The 21,810-nt window shown below is 37.1% G+C and overlaps 1 protein-coding gene across 3 annotated transcripts in view; it reads right to left on the bottom strand.

Annotated features, from left to right (window-relative positions):
- Positions 1 to 21,810, bottom strand: part of CPO (carboxypeptidase O) — a 169,787-nt gene that overhangs the window by 9,430 nt on the left and 138,547 nt on the right. For all 3 annotated transcript variants that reach the window (XM_004033114.5, XM_055380418.2, XM_055380420.2), the window contains 5 exons: positions 11,881 to 11,977; positions 6,014 to 6,115; positions 3,170 to 3,274; positions 1,831 to 1,941; positions 630 to 720 (listed from right to left, as the gene is read on the bottom strand). In XM_004033114.5, coding sequence (XP_004033162.4) covers positions 630 to 720; positions 1,831 to 1,941; positions 3,170 to 3,274; positions 6,014 to 6,115; positions 11,881 to 11,977 — 506 coding nt within the window. The remainder of the gene's footprint in view (positions 1 to 629; positions 721 to 1,830; positions 1,942 to 3,169; positions 3,275 to 6,013; positions 6,116 to 11,880; positions 11,978 to 21,810) is intronic.

Below are 21,810 nucleotides of genomic sequence, written 5' to 3'. Positions count from 1 at the left end.
CCATGTAGCATCCCATTTAATCCCCACAACAACCTACTGATAAGGTAGGGCTACTGTGGCTCACATTTTACGTGAAAGAAAACTAAAGCAGAGAGATGAAGCAATTTTTTCAAGACCACACAGCTGCCAAGTCTCAATTTTAACCCTTCCCATCTGGTTAATGGCAATGTTCTCAGCCATTCCTCCTTCTTTATTTGCTTCCAATTCACTGGGCATATTGAGATTTGGAAACATGAAAATGCCATAAGGAGAGAAAAATGTTTGCTTTGTTTACTGCCTGCCCCCTGCTATGAAATAATCTGCAAGGATAAGTCTCTGATTTTTCTTTTCTTTATGATAATTCATATATTTAAAAACAAAGGGATGGATTTGAAATATATTCACTGGTCTAGGTCTACTTTTTTCTTGTTTAGCCAGCTTCACTTGGAGTCCTGTACTTGAATGCTGATAGCTCTTACTATGTAGATAATATTATCCTGTTAGAGGGAATAAAACTCATTAGGAAGCCCAGAAAGCTGTACCATATTAGATGTTTATTTTCAAAAATTATACATTTAGTAATTCCCCTCTTTTCTTACTTCTCAGTTTTATTTATTTGTTCATAATTCATCTACTAAGCATGTACTTACTACACCAAGATGCATTGAAATTTCGGTTGAGATCCGTCCCAAAACATGTGCCATTATTATGGGGTGAACGGGATTTCCTCCAAAGACGATCCTGTAGCAGAGGAACATAGGGATGTTGCCGTTCTAAGGTTTCATAAATCACAGTGTTAGTGATGATAGGTGGTCCTTGAACATGAAAAATGTTTCCTAGGATTATCTGGAAGAACTTCCCTTTAACATTAGGCAGCTTGTGTGTGTACTTTTTAGTCTTACAGATGGGCTAGCAGCCCCCAATACTAGGAACATCTGTACAACCAAAAGTATACATACATGTAAACAATTAAATTGGAGGAAGTAGTTTGGCCTTTTCCTCATGAGCAGACTAGCAGTGCCTGTGGACGTGATCTGCTTACTCAGGGAACGTTTGCTTTGGAGTCATTTTCTACATCCAAGTGATACAGGATGAAAGGGAAATAGCTTGACAGATGGAAAAAGACCGTTCCAGGTGTGTCAGAGATGGTCTCTGCACATTTCTGGAAGCTGAAGACTGATGAGTGGAGATGGGAATAAAGACAAGTGTCATCAGACAAGCTCAGAGGGAGAACTCGATTCACACACCAGGCCAGAAAGGCTGTTCCAGAGAAAGGGGCCCCTGAAGTCCTTAGGGGAGCAATGGAAAAGGGGAGGCAATGCATACTCCCTAGAAATAGGGGCTCTTATTTGAAGAGTGATAGGCTTTAGGAACATTTTAAAGAGACAGTTGTCTGCTGCATAAAAAGACTTTATGTGAAGTTTGCCCCCTGTGTGAATGATTGCATTGAAAAATGTAGGCTGGTTTTGTGTTTATACATTATTCATTGCCTTCATGCTTCTAGAACTGATTTGACATGGATGCAAGTTGGTACATGAATTTTTATTAATATAATCCTAATTGGGTGGCAGGCAATCCACAAATATTAAGAAGATGGAAGAGGAGAGTAAAAAACAAAGAAAAAACCTGTAATGGACTTCAACTCTAAAAAGGCCTTAGGCTTCCTCAGGCGTAAACTTAATGTAGATGGTTTGATTAAAAATGTTAAGCTGATTTTTATCCCAAATGGGGTTCCTTTCTTTACATAGGTATGAAATATTTTTAGAGCTGGAATGGCTAACATTGGAAAAATTAACCTGAATTGAGCTTTAGTTCATGAACTCATCCCAAGACCAAACATGGTGTACTCACAGTTGTCCAAGTGTAGATATAACCATCTATGTTAAGAACTGGAAGGACATAGAAGTCCAGGTTCCTAAGGAGCTTGCGTATCCTTGAGTTGTCTTTATGGTTTTGTAGAATCTGGAAATTTAAGAAAGAAATGTTCAGAATTATTTTGAGAAGAGATCTTTTCTCTCTTAATTTTCTACCAATTTCAACTTAATTATAAGAGGTGACTGTACATCACACCTCCACCCTCCAGTCCCCAAGCCCTGCTCCGTGTCTTATTACAGTAGTTGTTCCCAAACTTTATCACACATCAGAATCACTGAGGGACCTGTTAAGACACAGATTGCTGGCCTCTACTCTCCCTTACCCCATTCACCTCCTGCCATCCCTGTCTCCGTGCATTTCTAATTTACTAGGTTTGAAATGGAGCCCAAGACTTCGTATTTCTAGTAAGTTTGCAGTTGGTATTGATACTGTTGATCTGGGGACAACACTCCGAGAACTACTCTTTATGAGTTTCTCTGTGTTTGGGTTTCTGAAAAAACTGACCAAGAAAGTATTCTATATTACTTTTAAAGATTTCTTATTCCCTCAAGGGAGGATTATAAGTAATACACAAAAATTCACTGTGCTGGGTATTTTCCATATGCTAAGTCTCTTAATCCACACTACAGACCCATGAAGTAGTTATTTCGTACTCTTTTTACAGATGAAAAACTAGAAAACTGGCTGGGCATGGTGGCTCACGCCTGTAATCCCAGCACTTTGGGAGGCCGAGGTGGGTGGATCACCTGAGGTCGGGGGTTCCAGACCAGTCTGACCAACATAGAGAAACCCCATCTCTACTAAAAATACAAAATTAGCTGGGCATGGTGGTGCATGCCTATAATCCCAGCTACTCAAGAGGCTGAGGCAGGAGAATCGCTTGAACCCAGGAGGCGGAGGTTGCAGTGAGCTGAGATCGTGCCATTACACTCCAGCCTGGGCAACAAGAGCAAAACTCTGTCTTTAAAAAAAAAAAAAAAAAAAAAAAAAAACTAGAAAATTTGCCAAATACTGTTAGAAAGAGGCACAGCCAGGATTCAAACTCATCTCTGACTCCATAGACATATGTTCTTCTACATTTAGATATGTTTACCCTCCAATAAAAATTATTTTGGATGCACTAGAAAGAGATCAGAATATTAATTCAGTTTTCAGTGAAGTTCCTCATTAATTTTATTTCACTTGAGGTGAAGGATTAGCACAGTAAAGAGTTGCATCACTAACATGTGAAAGAAGCGTGGTTTGTAAGCAGCCAAGAAGTGACAGATATTTTATGGGGGTGATTTACCAGTATGAGAAAGCTAAAGACACTTACTTCTTTGACGAACCATTGGCAAAAAGCAGGAGCAATCCATTCTCTGGCGTGAATTCCACAGTCCATCCAAATGATTTTCTTGGGATTACCAGATGGTTGGCTGATCTGGAGAAGACATCCATGCCCCATTACTAAACAATTGCTGATTATTGTAAGCCACTGTGCAAAGTTATGAGATTTTTAATTCCCCTTGAGGTTCCTTTTTCACTCCACTCTGTGGTTTCAAGAGGGAGGCAAGGATGCTAATGAGACACCCATCAATATGATTCTTTCCTCTGCTACTCTTGTTCTCCTGCCAGTTACCTTGATGGTTGTTCTCAGGACTGCACACTGGCTCCCCATAGTACCCACCCAAAGAATGATCTTCCCTATACCTTAAATTACTCCCTAACTATAGATAGAGGCATAACCCCTAATCCACAAGCTAAAAGGCTAAATATGGATAAACCTTATAAAACCTTTGAACTTCGAGTTCACTTAGAGCGGTGAAGTGCACAAGAGGTAATATTCAAGAATCATAGGTCTTTAAAATGAATCCCAATCTCCACTCAAAATTCTTGAAATTTCAAATGGATTCAATTACACAAATTCCCCTTCCCCTCAGAGACTCCCTGACTCCCTGCCAGCCCAATCTTCTTTCCTTCTCCCCATTTGCTATTCTTGTACATCAGTGCAGCCTCACTCTAAGGAAGATTCCCCTCTTTCAGAGCGGTGGGTGGGTGGGAATTAACTGCTAATTGTGGATTCTCTTTGGTGGAGAAGAGGCTGTTAACACTCCCATGCTTGGAACAGTCACATCTGTTTTGGATTTGTAAATAGCCTAGACCAAGGCTATTTGTTGAAAACCATTGGAAGCTGAGGTGATGAAGGCCCCCTTCCTCTCTATGAGAAACTTGCAAAATGAGATAAGTACACGGCTGGATCTATCATATTCAAGGAATCTTCTCCTTTTAGCCTCATCTATTTTTCAAATTGTCAGGACAATTCCTAATCCACCTCTTACCTTAATATTCTCTTTTTTTTTTTTTTGAGACAGAGTCTCGCTCTGTCACCCAGGCTGGAGTGCTGTGGCGTGATCTTGGCTCACTGCAACCTTCACCCCTCGGGTTCAAGCAATTCTTCTGCCTCAGCCTCCCAAGTAGCTGGGACTACAGGCACATGCCACCACGCCCAGCTAATTTTTTTATTTTTAGTAGAGACGGGGTTTTACCGTGTTAGCTAGGATGGTCTTGATCTCCTGATCTCGTGATCCACCCGCCTCAGCCTCCCAAAGTGCTGGGATTACAGGCATGAGCCACCGCACCCGCCAATGTCCTCTTATAATTAGCCTTTTTATGAGTACATGTATGCTACTTACGTGTTTATCTTTATCAACTCTTTATTATGTTCTATTCTTTTTAATATGCCCTAGGCAGAGGATATTTACATGTCTTTTTGACTGCTTTAGCGTAGACTTGGATGGCCTATGGAAAATCAGGTAGGCAGGTGCCCCATGCTTAATATATCAACCAGTTGCTCACATAATCCCTGGGTAAATTCCATTTCAGAGCCAATAATTTTTTAAGAGTTGTAGTTAACTCTCAAATTTAGGGCTGTACTTTGTAAATTAACACACCTACACTAAGTAGTAAGAGGGCAGTAAACTAAGTAATGCTAGTTCTTAATGCCATACTACTTTAGTAGTGGTTCTTAATTAAAGAGTGGTCCTGGACCAGTGGTATCAGCATCACCTAGGAACTTGTTAGAAATGCACTGTGGTATCGCTTCTCAGCTTTTTGGCTATGATCGAGTGTAAAAATGCCCTCTGGTTCTGAAACTTGAATGTGTATCAGAATCACCTGGAAGAAGCCTTGTTAAAATAGACTGTTGGGCTCCAGCCTCCGAGTTTCTGACTTAGTAGACCTTTGCAGGGACCTGAGAGTGTGCATTTGTAACAAGCCCTCAGGTGGTGATGCTGCTGCTGCTGCTGCTGCTGCTGCTGCTGCTGATGATGATGATGATGATTTAAGTGCTGCCCTTTGAAAACCACTGGTTTGGTGCAGAGATTGTCAACTCTGGCTACACATTAGGATCACCTAGAGAGTGTTTGAAGTATGCCTGGTCCCATCCTGAAACAATTGGGTCAAAATCTCTAACCAAATTAGGTGGGGTCTAGGCATAAGGATTATTGGCAGCTCTCGGGTGATTTTAATGTGCAGCCTGAATTGAAAATCACTGGTGCAGAACCAGGAGCCCAGGGGTCCTGGCCCTGTGGAAAAATGGTTTTTCGGTCCCAAATACTTTTGGTCATGTTGCATGCAAAAGCGGTAGGAGACGGTGGAGACCTGGTTATCCCCCTGGCTGTGCTGACATCTGGCTGTGTGGCCTTTCACAAGTCACCTCACTTCTCTGGATCTTTGTTCCCTTAACCATAAAAGGAAGAAGCTAAAAATGAAGATTATCTGTGGTTTTTAAACATTTTTCTTTTTTTAAAAAAGAACATTTTAAAATTTAAAAATATAAACAAAATAACAACTTAAAATACAGGTGAGAAGTGAACTAGCTCTGGTTGAAGCATGAGTGGGCATTGTCCACTTCTGGGCCCTGCTGTTTTTCAGCCCTACCCCCATGGTCCCACTCAATTCTCCAAAATTCTCTTCACTCCTGAACTTGATTTCACCCAGATAATTAAGGCAAGAGCATCTATGAGTTTTGAACTTTAAGAGCCCCATTTGGGGTGGAAAAAGCAAACTGATTCTGCATAGCCTCTTTTCCACATTTCTGATTAGAGTCCCTGAATAGTAAACACATATCCTCAGATTGGATAATTCTCCTGGTAAGGTAATTCTCAGCCTTCTCACTCACCTTCAGATAATACATGGGGTGGGTCTCATAGGTCACTCCTAGGAAATGCTGTGTCACGACTTCCTTGTACTTCTCACTGATCTCTCTCATCCACTGATAGATCTGAAACAGCAAGGGAGGACTGTGGCTATCAGTAGGAAGATTGTTTGCATGCCTCTGATTAAGATAACTGCTTCTTTCACTGACACATTGAACTCTGTTATCTCTGCTCTAGATTGCAACAGCTGTGTGGTAAAAGAAACAGAAAACTGAACCTCCCATCTTTCCCTTTCTTTAACAATCTATTCTGTCACCAAGTCTTAGGTTCTACCACTGCACTTCACCAATAAGTTATTAAGAATTAACAGTTTGAATAACCCACCAGTAACACTTCAGAAATATTGTATAACAGTACATCCTTCAATTGACCACCAGCCTTAGCTTTCATGTGGCACACAATCATGCCAGAAATTTCAGGTGAGGCTTATTTTGTGAGATTTTCTTCCATCTTTACAGATCCCGGTGATATCTTTTGCTGATGTCCATGTGATATGGTTTGGCTGGGTCTCTACCCAAATCTCATCTTGAATTTTATAATCCCCACATGTCATGGGAGGGACTCTGTGGGAGGTAATTGAATCATGGGGGTGGGCTTTTCCCATGCTGTTCTCATGATAGTGAATAAGTCTCACAAGATCTGATGGATTTAGAAGGTGCTACCCCCAACCCCTTTCACTCTGCACTTCTCCTTGCTGCCACCATGTGAAGAAGGACTTGTTTCCCCTTCCACCATGATTGTAAGTTTCCTGAGGCCTCCCCAGCCCTGCTGAACTGTGAGTCAATTAAATCTCTTGCCTTTATGAATTACCCAGTCTTGTGTATGTTTTCATAGCATTATGAAAATGGACTACTACAGTATATTGGTACTAGTAGAGTACGGTGCTTCTATAAGGATACCTGAAAATGTGGACATGACTTTGGAACTGGACTTTGGAAGGCAGAGGTTGGAACAGTTTGAAGGGCCCAGTAGAAGACAGGAAAATGTGGAAAAGTTTGGAACTTCCTAGAGCCTCGTTGAATGGCTTTGACCAAAATACTGATAGTGATATGGACAATAAAGTCCAGGCTAAGCTGGTCTCAGATGGAGATGAGGAACTTGCTGAGAACTGAAGCAAAGGTGACTCTTGTTATGCTTTAGCAAAGAGACTGGAAGCATTTTGTCCCTGCCCTAGAGATCTGTGGAACTTTGAACTTGAGAGAGATAATTTAGGGTATCTGGAGGAAGAAATTTCTAAGGAGCAAAGCATTCATGAGGTGACAGAGCATAAAGTTTTGGAAAATTTGCAGCCTGACAATGCGATAGAAAAGAAAAACTAATTTTCTGGGGAGAAATTCAAGCCTGCTGCAGAAATTTGCATAAGTAATGAGGAGTCAATTATTAATCACCAAGACAATGGGAAAATGTCTCCAGGGCATGTGACAGACCTTCACAGCAGCCCCTCCCATCACAGGCCTGGAGGCCTAGGAGGAAAAATTGGTTTCATGGGCTGGATTCAGGGCCCCCCTGTTCTGTGCAGCATAGGAACTTGGTGCTCTGTGTCCTAGCGGCTCCAGCCATGGCTAAATGGGGCCAAGGTACAGCTCAGGCCATGGCTTCAGAGGGTGAAAGCCCAAAGCCTTGGCAGCTTCCCCATAGTGTTGAGCCTGCAGGTGCACAGAAGTCAAGAACTGAGGTTTGGGAACCTCCACCTAGATTTCAGATGATGTATGTAAATGTCTGGATGTCCAGGCAGAAGTGTGCTGCAAGAGCAGAGCCCTCATGAAGAACTTCATGAAGAACTGCTAAGGCAGTTCAGAAAGGAAATGTGGGGTTGGAACTCCACATAGAGTCCCCACTGGGGCACTGCCTAGTAGAGCTGTGAGAAGAGGGTCACCATTCTCCAGACCCCAGAATGGTAGATCCACTGACAGCTTGCACTGTGCACCTGGAAAAACTGCAGACACTCAATGCCAGCCTATGAAAGCAGCCAGGAGTGGGGCTGTACCTTGCAAAGGCACAGGGACAGAATGTCCAAGGTTGTAGGAGCCCACCTCTTGCATCAGCATGACCTGGATGTGAGACATGGAATCAAGGGAGATTATTTTGGAGCTTTAAGATTTAATTACTGCTCTATTGGATTTCAGACTTGCTTGGGGCCTGTGGCCCCTTTGTTTTAGCCATTTTTTTGCATTTGGAATGGGTGTATTTACCCAATGCCTGTACCCCCATTGTATCTAGGAAGTAACTAACTTGCTTTTGATTTTACAGGCTTGTAGGTGGAAGGGGCTTGCCTCATCTCAGATGAGACTTTAAACTGTGGACTTTTGAGTTAATGCTGAAATGAGTTAAGACTTTGGGGGACTGTTGGGAAGGCATGATTAGTTTTGAAATGTGATGACATGAGATTTGGGAAGGGCCAGCGGTGGAATGTATGGTTTGGTTGTGTCCCCTCTCAAAACTCATCATGAATTGTAGTTTCCATAGTCCCCAGATATCATGGGAGGAAGCTGGTGGGAGGTAATTGAATCATGGGGTGGGAGACAAGTTTTCCTGAGCTGTTCTCATGATAGTGAATAAGTCTCAGGAGACCTGATGGTTTTATAAAGGGCAGCTCCCTTGCACACACTCTCTTGCCTGCTGCCATGTCAGACATACCTTTGCTCCTCCTTCACATTCCACCATGACTGTGAGGCCTCCCCAGCCATGTGGAACTATGAGTCCATTAAACCTCTTTCCTTTATAAATTACCCAGTCTCGGGTATGTCCTTATAGCAGCATGAGAACAGACTAATACACCATGGTTCCAAGATTAGAGAAGACCTGAGTATGGCCTTCTCACATGTTCTCACATGCCAACAGAAGTTTCTGAATCAAGTCCTAGGCTAGGTGTTTTGATTCAATTGAGTAGACCTGAATAGCAGCTGATTTAATTACAAGTCTTATGTTGTGCTACAAAGAGTCTTATACCTTGGTCTGGAAGTCCGTAATTTGGGGTTCCATAACAATGAATGCAATAAGAAAATTCACAAACATAAGACATATTCAGACAATCATCAGCATTTCACACCTCTTATAATCAATTTCTATATAGTTGATGTCTCTGACAACAACCAAGAGTTATAGTAAATAATAGTTAATTGGCTGGGCATGGTGGCTCACGGCTGTAATCCCAGCACTTTGGGAGTCCAAGGTGGGTGGATCAAGAGGTCAGGAGTTCAAGACCAACCTGGCCAAGACGGTGAAACCCTGTCTGTACTAAAAATACAAAAAAATTAGCTGGGCATGGTGGTGAGTGCCTGTAATCTCAGCTACTCAGGAGGCTGAGGCAGAGAATTGCTTGAACCCAGGAGGTGGAGGTTGCAGTGAGCCGAGATTGCCCACTGCACTCCAGCCTGGGCAACAGAGCAAGACTCTGTCTCAAAAAAAAAAAAAAGGTAATTGAGGGATAACAAATATCCTATTTGAAAATTGTTATATCTCAATTGACATTCATTTTAGCATGGGCTAGGTTTAGATAAAATGTATTATAACAGTAGTAATACTCAAGTGAGGGTATTTTCATTTCAGTCTATTCACTGAAAAGAATAATAGCTTACCACATGGGTAGTTGTGTTTATATCTGTGATGGGACTAGGTGAGATGCAGATGCCTTAAGTCTTGAGAGAGCTACAAATAGCAGCCAGTAGCAGCAACAAATATTCTTTATTTATTGCTTGTTCAGTACACAGTAGTAGTGTTTATTTCATTAACTCTCACAACAATGCTACAAGATAGATACTACTATTTCTGTTTCACAGATGAGGAAGCTGAGGATTAAAAAGTTTAAGTGTCTTTGTGAAAGTCACACTGCCAGCAAGTGGTCAAGCCATGTGTGAACTCATCTCTGATACCAGGTCATAAAGTGTCCATGGGCCATACCGGACCTTTACAAAATTGTAGAACTTTCAGTACTTTGGGGTGACTGCTATATAAGAAAGTATAAATCTTTTCTTGTACTTGTTGAAAAAAAGTCTGGAAAATATGAATATATTCCTAAATGCTGAGAGAATAAATTGGTAAAGGTCATTTGAAGGGCAAATTGTGCATTTATATAAAAATGTGGACATGTATTCTTTGACCCAGCAACTCTATTTTTAGAAATTTATACCTCAAAAAAGATTTGCATAATGTCACATACATACACACACGTACATAAGTAGAAGCTAATTTTTCACTGTATCCAATTTTGGAAATCACCAAACTTATCTTAATAGCAATACAAATATTTCTTTTTTTGGAGGGGAAGCTACAATTCAGTTTATTCTCATATAAACTGTAAAACATTAAATAATATTCTGACCTTTCCAGTTTTACTGTATGGAGATTACAGAGGGTGTAGTAGTAAGGTATAATTTACATGGTTTTGTCTATTTATACTTAAAAGGTACATGCAAGATAATTTTTTTTTGGTTCCACCCCTTTTTTTTTTAATTATACTTTAAATTCTAGGATACATGTGTACAACATGCAGGTTTGTTACATAGGTATACATGTGCCATGTTCGTTTGCTTCACCCATCAACTTGTCATTTACATTAGGTATTTCTCCTAATGCTATCCCTCCCCCAGGCCCCCACCCCACCCACAACTGGCCCCGGTATGTGATGTTCCCCCTCCCTGTGACCATGTGTTCTCACTATTCAACTCCCACTTATGGGTGAGAACATGCAGCGTTTGGTTTTCTGTCCTTGTGATAGCATGCTTAGAATGACGGTTTCCAGCTTCATCTATGTCCCTGCAAAGGACATGAACTCATCCTTTTTTATGGCTGCATAGTATTCCATGGTGTATATGTGCCACATTTTCTTAATCCAATCTATCATTGATGGACATTTGGTTGGTTCCAAGTCTGCTATTGTGAATAGTGCCACAATAAACATACATGTGCATGTGTCTTTATCATAGAATGATTTATAATCCTTTGGGTATATGCCCAGTAATGGGATTGCTGGGTCAAATAGTATTTCTAGTTCTAGATCCTTGAGGAATCACCACACTGTCTTCCATAATGGTTGAACTAATTTACACTCCTACCAACAATGTAAAAGCGTTCCTATTTCTCCACATCCTCTCCAACATCTGTTGTTTTCTGACTTTTTAATGATCACCATTCTAACTGACGTGAGATGGTATCTCATTGTTGTTTTGATTTGCATTTCTCTGATGACCAGTGATGATGAGCATTTTTGCATATGTCTGTTGGCTTCATAATTGTCTTCTTTTGAGAGGTGTCTGTTCATATCCTTTGCCCACTTTTTGATGGGGTTGTTTGTTTTTTCTTGTAAACTTGTTTGAGTTCTTTGTAGATTCTGGATATTAGTCCTTTGTCAGATGGATAGATTATAAAAATTTTAAAAAGTTTTCCCCTCTTAAGAACTACTGCATGTGTCCTGTAAATCCTACAATAAATACATTTTCAGCTAAATATGATTCAATCAGAAGGCTTCTCCACCTCACACCCATATAAACAGCAATGCTGCCCAGCTTAAACTTGCTAAGAACTTGACAAACAAAAATAAGAGTTAATTCTGGTTCATGTTCACAGCAGCAAAACTGGCTCATTGGGATGTTCTTGTTCATTTTCTTTTTGTTATTAATTTTTTAAAATTTCATATCACCAGCTTTTACAGCTTCAATGGTGGTGGCGGGTGGGGAGATGTTCAGGAATCCCTTGAACTCAATGTATTGGCAGATCTTAACACCACATTTTCAGCCTCTCTAATGCATGGATATTACTAGTGAACCGTTCTTTGCCCATCCTAAAGTAGGTTGTGACAACCACCAACCTCCTGCCATGTGTCCTTCCTTACCTCTCCCATGGGGTGGTATATGTTATAGGAATACGTCTCCAGGCTCCATGGACTCACTAACGTGTCCACAATCTCTTGTCTGTGTTGGGCTAAGGATCTGCAAAGGGAAGAAAGTAAGAGGAAAAGCAGTGATGAAACTGGGATATCCTGAGGGTTGGCGGGTTGTTGAAAAAGGTAGTAGAATCAGTGTGCACAGGATTTGGAGGACAAAAGCCTGTGTTGGAGTCTTCGGCTCTGTGACTTACTAATTGTGAGACCTTGGGCAGCCACTGAGCCACTCTGAGCTGAAGTTTCTTCATCTGTAGAGTGAGAACAATTATTCCAACCTTGCAGGGAGGCTAGGATAATTCAATAAAATGTTGTAGATAAAAATACTTTAAAATTTGTATATGAAATAATAACTAAGATTTATTGAAGTGAAACTTATGAGACATGCACTGTTCTAAGCAATTTAAATCTCATTTACTTCTCTCTAAAACTCTGAGATAGGTACTCTTATTATCTCCATTTCAGAGATGAAGAAACTGAATCACAGGGAAAGTGTTATTAGGGCTTTAAACCCTGACAGTCTGACTGAAGACCTTGCAATATTAACTACTGTACTGCATATAATGGTGAGAACTAATCTTTTTTTTTTTTGCAATGGTTTATCTTTTTAAAAATAAACTTTATTATTTAGCACACTTTTAGGTTCACATAAAAATTAAGCAGAAAATGCAGATAGTTCCCATTTACTCGCTATTCTCACACATGCACAATCTTCCCTGCTGTAGACATCCCACACCACAGTGGTACATTGGTTAGAATCAATGAACTTACTTTGACACATCATTATCACCCAAAGTCCATTGTTTATATTAGGGCTCACTCTTCATACATTGAGTGGATTCTGACATATGTTTGGTGACACATATTTACCATTATAGTATAATACTAAATTGTTTTGTTTTGTTTTTGAAACAAGGTCTTACTTTGTCACCCAAGCTGGACTGCAATGGTATGATTATAGCTCACTGCAGCCTTGGGCTCTGGGCTCAGAATATCCTCCTACTTCAGCCTCTCAATTAATTGGCACTACAGGTCCCAGCCACTACACTCTGCTAATTTTTAATTTTTGTAGAGACAAGGTCTCACTGTGTTGCTCAGGCTGTTCTCAAACTCCCGGCCTCAAGCAATCCTCCTGCCTCAGCCTCCTAAAGTGCTGGGATGATAAGTGTGAGCCACTGAGCCAGGCACAAAATAGTTTTAATGCCTTACAAATCCTCTGCATTCTTCCAATTTATCCCTCCCTTTCCCTAACCCCTGGCAACTACTGCCCTGTTTACTTCTCCATAGTTTTGTCTTTTCAGAACGTAACACAGTTGGACTCATACAGTATGCAACATTTTCAGGTTGACTTCTTCCACTGAATAGTATGCATTTAAGTTTCCTCCATGTCTTGTCATGGCTTAATAAGCTAATTTCTTTATTAGCACTGTGTAATATTCCATTGTCTGGATATACCACAGTTTATTTACCCTTACTCATCTACTGAAGAACACCTTGGTTGCTTCCAAGATATGGCAATTATGAATAAAGCTGCTATAATCATCCCTGTACAGGTTTTTATGTTGACATGTTTTCAATTCATTTGGATAAATACTAAAGAGTGCAATAGTTGGATAATATGGTAAGAGTTTGTTTAGTTTTGTAAGAAATTGCCAAACTGTCTTCCAAAGTGGCCGTACCATTTTGAATTCTCATCAGCAAGGAATGAGAGTTCCTGTTGCTCCACATCCTTGTCAGCATTTAGTGTTGTCAGTGTTTTGGATTTTGGGCATTCTAATAGGTATGAAGTATTATCTTCTTGTTTTATTAACAAGTATTATCATCTTATTTTAATTTGTGATTCCCTAGTGACATATGATGTGGAATATCTTTTTTATGTTTTCTTGCTGTCTCTATATTTTCTTTGATGAGGTGTCTGTTCAAGTCTTTTGCCAATTTTTTAATCAAGTTATTCCTTTTCTTGTTGTTGAGTTTTAAGAGTTATTTATATATTTCGGATAACAGTCCTTTATCAGATGTGTGTTTTGAAAATATACTCTGTCAGTTTGTGGCTTGTCTTTTTGTTTCTTAACATTGTCTTTTGCAAAGTAGAAGTTTCCAATTTTAATGAAGTCTAGCTTATCAATTCTTACTTTCAAGGATTGTGCCATGTGTGTTGTATCTAAAAACTCATCACCATACCCATAGTCATCTAGGTTTTCTCTTATGTTATCTTCTAGAGTTTTATAGTTTTGCATTTTCTATTCAGGTCTATGATACATTTTGAATTAATATTTGTGAAGGTGCAATGTCTATGTCTAGATTTACTTATTTTGCATTTGGATGTCTAGTTGTTCCAGCACTATTTGCTGAAAAGACTATTTTGTTCCTTTGTCAAAGATCTTTTGACTATATTTATGTAGGTTTATTTATGGGATCCCTATTTTCTCCCTTTGATTTATTTGTTAATTTTGTTACCAATAACACCTGTCTTGATTACTGTAGCTTTATATTAAGTCTTGAGGTTGGGTACTGTCAGTCCTTTGACTTTGTTCTTCTCTTTCAATATTGAGTTGAATATTTTGGGTCTTTCACTTTTCCATAAGAACTTTAGAATCAGTTTGTCAATAACCACAAAGTAACTTGCTATCAAGTTGGGAGGAACTGACATCTTAACAATATTCAGTCTTCCTGTCTGTGAACATGGACTTTCCATTTATTTAGTTCTTCTTTGATCTCTTTCATTAGAGTTTTTTAGTTTTCCTCATATAGATCTTGTATAAATTTTGTTAGAATTATACCTAAGTATTTTATTTTGAGGGGTGCTAATGTAAATGGTAACTTGTTTTTAATTTCATATTTTACTTGTCCATTGATGTTACATAGGAAATCAATTGACTTTCTAATATTAACTTTGTATCCTGCAACTTTGCTATAATTGCTTATTCCAGGAGACTTTCTTGTTGTTGATTCTTTCTGATTTCTACATTGATAATCATGTCATCTTCAAACAAAAACAGTATTATTTCTTTCTTCCCAATCTGTATACTTTTTATTTTATTTTCTTGTCTTATTACATTAGCTAGGACTTTCAGTATAATGTTGAAAAAGAGTGCTGAGAGGGAACATCCTTGCCTTCACCTTAGTAGGAAAGCTTCTAGTTTCTCATCATTAAGTATAATGTAAACTGTAGATTTTTTTGGAGATGTTGTTTATCAAGTTGAGGAAGTTCCCTACTACCTTTTTAATCACAAATGTGTGTTAGATTTTGTCAAATGCTTTTTCTGCATCTATTTATATAATCATGTTATGTTTCTTCTTCAGCCTGTGGGTAGAACAGATAGTATTAATTGATTTTTGAATGTTGAACCAGCTTTGCATACCTGGGACAAATTCCACTTGGTTGTGGTGTCTAATTCTTTTTATACATTGTCGAATTTGATTTGCTACTATTTCATTGAAGATTTTTCTATCTGTGTTCATGAGATATTGGTCTGTAATTTTTTTCTTTTAATTCTTTGATTTTGGCATTAAGATAATACTGATCTCATAAAATGAGTCAGGAAGCATTCTCTCTGCTTCTATTTCTGGAAGAGATTGCAGAGAATTGGTATAATTTTTTCCTTAAATATTTGGCAGAATTCACCAGTGAACCTATCTTGGCCTGGTGCTTTCTGTTTTAGAAGATTATTAACTATCTTTTTTTTTAATTTAAAAAAAAATTTTTAAATATTTATTTATTTATTTTGAGTTGGAGTTTTGCTCTTGTTGCCCAGGCTGGGGTGCAATGGCATGATCTCGGCTCACCGCAACCTCTGCCTCCCAGGTTCAAGCAATCCTCCTGCCTCAGCCTCCCGAGTAGCTGGGATTACAGGCATGTGCCACCATGCCTGGCTAATTAACTATCTATTCAATTTTTTAATAGATATGGGCTTATTCCAAATGTCTATTTATGCTTTATTTTTTAACAAACAGCTTAATAAAGCTACTCAGTGCCTCCTCTTTGCCAGATATTGTGCTCACACCTAAGAGAAACATTCATGCAGAGTATATAATTTTATTCTCACTACAACTCTGTAAATTGTTATTCTCCATATGTTACAAATGAGGAAACTGAGACCAAGAGAAATTAGGTAATTTGCAAAGAGTCACAGAGCTAGTAAGTCATACAGCTAATATTCTATCTCTAAGCCGCACAAACGTTTGTTGAATGACTTAGTTTCCTAGTTTAAATGCCCTATGTAAGCAAGAAATGGGGTTATATTTTTATTGTCAGGGCATATTAAGTGGTAATTCATTTACCCAGCAAATATGTATAGAATGACTACTATGTTAATGGCATTGGAGTATGAACTTTTGGAGCTGTTGGGGTACAAACTTTTGTATAGTGATACTGAGTTGCAATGAAGTGTGTTAGAGATCTAATTAGCTAACATTTCTATGACTTTTACCTATTATTCTACATTTTCTTGAGCATTCAAAAAATGCTCAAAATAGTATTGTATCTTCTCTTTCTCTAAGTCTTCATTTCTTTATTTGTAAAATGGGAATAATAATAGTACCTTCCCAAAGGATTTTTATGAGGATTAAATAAGATAATCTGTGTTTAACAATAAGCACAATTTCTGACACATAGTCAATTCCTAGTAAGTGTTAAAATACAATTCAGAACAAAGCACAAGCCCTATTTTGCTGCATGATATTAAAAATAAAATTGTACAAAGAATAATTTAGCCATCCAACTAGTATTATCCTCAAACAATGCCAAACTACAAAATGTTTTGATAGAATTAATTAAAACGCAAGTTCCAGTCATATCTATGTAAGTCCTAATTTTATTTTTTTTCTGGTTCACTTAGCATCATGTACCACATTAAGCTACTCGAATGGAAATCAATTTCTCCAGACAATTCCACTACTTTAAAAGAGTTAGATTTATTATTATTAATTGTTAGTAATATTAACAATAATTTTAACAGAAGCTCTTTGTCCTCAAAATTAAAGATGTTTTATTACATTGTTAAATGAAGTTTGCCCTATTAGCTTGTCCAAATGAAAAGACAATCTCAATGTCTTCATGAGATAGAATTGTCCAAATAATTGGTTAAAACAATAAAAATGAATTTTAAAAGAAGATTAAAAGAAATAAATGTTATTTACATTGTAATAGTTGAGAAACGATCATCTTCTTCATGTTATTCACAAATCTATTTCTAATATTTACCATTCATTTGATTTTTTAATAAACAAGGGTGCTTCGGAGTGAGAAATTTTAATATAAAAATATCTACTGGTGCAAGTAATATGTTGAGGCTGCTTGCTTTACAAAAGATGATCGTTTTGTAAAGAAAATGCATGTATTTTCTAGTGTATTTAAAATTCATAAAAATTCATTCTTAACATACATTTTCAGGAGCACATTTCATGTCTTTATAAAGTAATCAGCAAATATGTATATTTTATACTAACAATAGTTAACCCTTACTGAGCACTATATGCTAGGCACTGGTCAAAGCACTTTATATTATTATCTTATTTAAGTCACTCAACCACCCAGTAGGTATATATTCTTACCACTCTATGCAAAAGTAGTAATAGGTAGTAGTAATTGAAAAGAAGATTTATTTCTTGCAGAATTAAAAATCTACTTAAGACAATAAGACGTAAACACATCAAAAGCAAAAAGACTTTGTCATTAAATAACAAGGCATGAGGTATGATAAGCTAGTGCCTGATTAACTATCAATTAAATGGTGCACAAACTGTTTTAAGGTCAGGAGAGGGAGAATTCCAAACTCAAGCATAGCCAATAATAACAACCAATATTTTACTAGCAATTATGTATGCTAGAAACTGTTCTAAAAACTTGGTATCTATATCATGTCTGTCCATCTATCTGTTTATCATCTATCTGTCTATCATCTATCTATCTATCTATATCTATCTATCTATCTATCTATCTATCTATCTATCTATCTATCTATCATCTATCTATCTTCATTTGATCGTAACAATAATTCTTAAGGTAAATACTATTATCCCAGTTTTTTTTTTTCCTGAAGACTTTGTTACATAGGCTTAACTATTCTTTTATGACATCCTAGAAAATAAGGACGAAGTATTAATTAGTCCACTTTTAGGGGCTAAAAAATCATCCAAATTGTCTACCTCTGATTGGGACTATAAAGAGAATAAAAATAAGTATTATAAAGTCACTGAAAAATCATTTTAACCCTTTCTCAGAATGGAAAGAGGAGAGGGAATGAAGCAAATGAAGAGGATATCCTTTTAACTCCCCCCAACCCCGCACTCCCTGTCTCTCATTCCTCACACTGGCTGTTTGGCCCATCCTGTCCTGCCATGAAATGAGATTATTGACAATGCTTCCCCAACAGTATTGAGAACAAGGAAGCTGGCTGTTCTTCCTTCCTTCACATAGTTTAGCAAATGTTTGGGTTTTTCCTTATCACAGTTATCTACTCAGTGGTCTAGGAAAGGGAGTACACTAAAAAGTGGGGTTTGCACCTGGTGCATTCTTGTTTCAATTGGGCTGGGATTCCCTGGCAATGCCATAACACTGAGGGGAATAAATTCAATAAAGATAACCTAACACCCTCAGGCATTTGCCTTACTCTTGGCTACAATGTCTACAAAATGTGTGAGTCTGTTACTTCCTAAGCCCAGCATTGAACAACTGGGTCCATTTCATATGCAAAAAAAGTGAATGGTCTGGGATTTAAGTGAAAGCCCCGATATTAAAAATGCTTATCACTTGTAAATGAAACTGAAACACAATACGTAAACCTCAGAAACTCCAATACTTTGTTCAAATGAATGCTTAAACCATATACTTAGAAAAGGCTATTCTCTGTTTCTAGGCAATTTCTTGGGTGATGCATAAAACATGTAGAGAGGGGAGGAAAAAGCTGGCTAATCTCCCAAATTATCACCAGTCTCATCTCACTGATCAAATGAAAAGATTATTGTACTTTGTGTATTCTTTTTGAACAGGAATTCATAAAATGTTTAATAGAGAAAATGATCCTTTGGGGTACATTATTAATAAAGTCTGCAGATCAAAGATGATGGTCTGATAGCATTTTGACTGGAATGTATAAAGAGACAAAAAAATCCTAATGAATATTGAGGCAAATTTTGTATTTTAAATACTTGGTGAAGAAATAGTTACATGAATATTTCATGATAGTTCTGTATTTTCAAACTTTATTTTTCTGCTTACAAAATTAACATATGCCTAACATGGAAAACGTAGAAGGTATGGAGAGGTAAAAAAGGAGGAGAAAAATAGAAAAGAGAAGGAAGAATTATCGATAATTCCACCTCCCTGAGTTAACTGCTACTGATATTTTGGCATATTTGCTTCCAGACTTTTATCTGTGCATTTATTTTTCTTAAATGCAGTGCAGATTATATCTATATATAATTTCGTATTCGTTTCTTTGTATTCTGTATTCTACCAAAGACATTTCCTCAAACCAATGAAAACTCTTTAATGGTTGCACACTATTTGACAGTAAGTATATGTTACATAGTATCATTTATTTAAATATTTTCTTCTATGCTGGATATTAAAGCTATGCCCCTTTTTGTTTTTATACTATTGTAAATAATTCTAGAGATAATACCTTATTGTGTAAATCTTTGTTCTTATTTTTTATTGTTTCCTTGAGCTACATTCCAGAAAGAAGAATTAGTAGATCAAAGAGGATGAACATTTTCAAGCCATTTGACTGATATTGCTAAATCCCAAATGATTATACAGAGTTACACTTTTTCAGGATGTATGCAATATATAACATATGGGAGATTACCTCCCTAAATGCTCAAGAGAAATATTACAAAGCTTGTAATCTTTATTAATTTTAAATTTTCTAGACTATTATCACATGTAGTGAATAAAGATTATCAAAAATTGCAGCTAACATGTTTTGAGTTGGCGAGAGTTACATAAAAGTGACCATTATTTTTTATATCAATAACTAATAATTTAAATAAAAACGGCCAATAAAGACAAGCACGGTCAAGTGCAGTCATGAGGAACCATCCAATGGAAGCTGTCTCATCTGAGTCCCACTGCCTGAGCCTAGTCACTTCAATAATTTAACCTGGGCTTGGAATCTAATTTTTTAAATTAAAGTTTTATGTCATGTTCGTTGTACGATATTTGCAAAATGAATAATAGTTGAGGGAAGGGAGAAAATATCACCAACCAAAGATAACAATTACCATTTTAGTACATATTTTTATTTTATTTTTTAAAGTACTCCATTAGATTTATATACAGCCTCTTTCCTTTAGCATAAAACATACATTTTCCTATGCCATTAAAAAGTTTTATACTTATTTTTCTATTGCATGAATAATATCCCATTGTCCTATATCACATATCAGCATTTATGTAACCTAACATAGACATTCAAGTTGTTTCCAAATATTAGAATATATATATTACAAATAAAGTTGCATCCCAGAGCTGCATAAAACTCTTTCAGACTTTAGTTTATTTCCTCAGTATAGATGTCCAGAGGCAGGAACACTAGGCCAAAAGATTTATGTATGTTTTAAGGCTCTTGATATTTTTAAGCAGCATAATTTTTTTTGTATTTCCTGTAAAATATGTAAGAGTCTTCATTTCCAATTTATGGATGAGGAATTTCAGAAAGGAAAATAAATGCCCTATGTATATGAAACCAAGTAAACTAATGGAAAAATGAGAAAGAAATATTCAAACAGGTTTTTGATATTACAGAGATCCTGGACTCTGTAAGTATCTGAAATTGAACTGTCTATAAAGATAAGGAACAAGCTGAGGTCACACAATTATTGTGGGACAAAAATTGGAGTGGGTTTCTATGTTATGTGAGAGCAAGTTCATTGCAAGATTTCTTTAACCATGAAGCAAAAGAGGAAATACCAATTATAACCACATATACTTCATGAGATATGCTAAATGAGCAAAATAATGATTTGCATATGAACAAGGGAAAAACACACTTTATATGGAAACTATACACACACACATACACACACACAGATTTCAATAGAATGTATTTAGAGAACTTATGATTCATTAAGAATAGGGAGAGACCACAAAAATGGGCAAATGACATTAATGGGCAATTTATAAAATGATAAAATCAGTAATAAACAAAATATTTACTCCTATAAATCAACAAAATACAAAGGAAGTCAACAATGTGTATTTTTTACTTGTCAATTTGCCAAACACTTAAAAAGTGCTTTCATACACTGTTATTGGAAGTGTAGACTGATGTAATCTTTCTAGAGGGTAATTGGGCAATGTGTAGCAAGATCCTTACATTTTCCTCAGTTACTGACCCAGTAATTCCACTTCTTAGAGAAATAATTAAAGATTTGCAAAAAGCAAAAAAAAAATATGTAGCTGGTTGCTCGTCACAGCATTATTTGTAAAAATGAAAAAGCAGGAATTGACTAAATGACAGAATATTATTAGCAATTTCAACTGTTTTAAATAAATTGCTAATGCCATAGGAAAATTTCTGTAATACAATTTAACTGAAATATTTCAGAAACAGTGCTGCATACATAATCAGGTAGCTATCTGAAAACATTAATAGTACTTATCTCTAGGTGAAATTATTTGGTCATTTTAACATTTTTCTTAATGATTAGGATAATGTGATTTACCAAATGAGATACTATGAAAATGAGGGATATAGAATTTGTATTACAATTTTCTTTTTCCAATCACAAAACATGACATGTCTATTTGTATATCTCATGCATTGTGTTAGGAAATGTTTGCTAGATATTTATTCATTTATTCAAGGATTATTAGAGGATTATGATTATTCAGTGATAAATTTCAGTCGTCTTTATTATTCTCGTCTCATGGTGGTA

Source organism: Gorilla gorilla, chromosome 11, assembly GCF_029281585.2.
Source record: "Gorilla gorilla gorilla isolate KB3781 chromosome 11, NHGRI_mGorGor1-v2.1_pri, whole genome shotgun sequence".
Lineage (NCBI taxonomy): Eukaryota > Metazoa > Chordata > Mammalia > Primates > Hominidae > Gorilla > Gorilla gorilla.
Note: the sequence above shows the minus strand (reverse complement) of the source record. Positions and strands in the feature narration are given on the sequence as shown.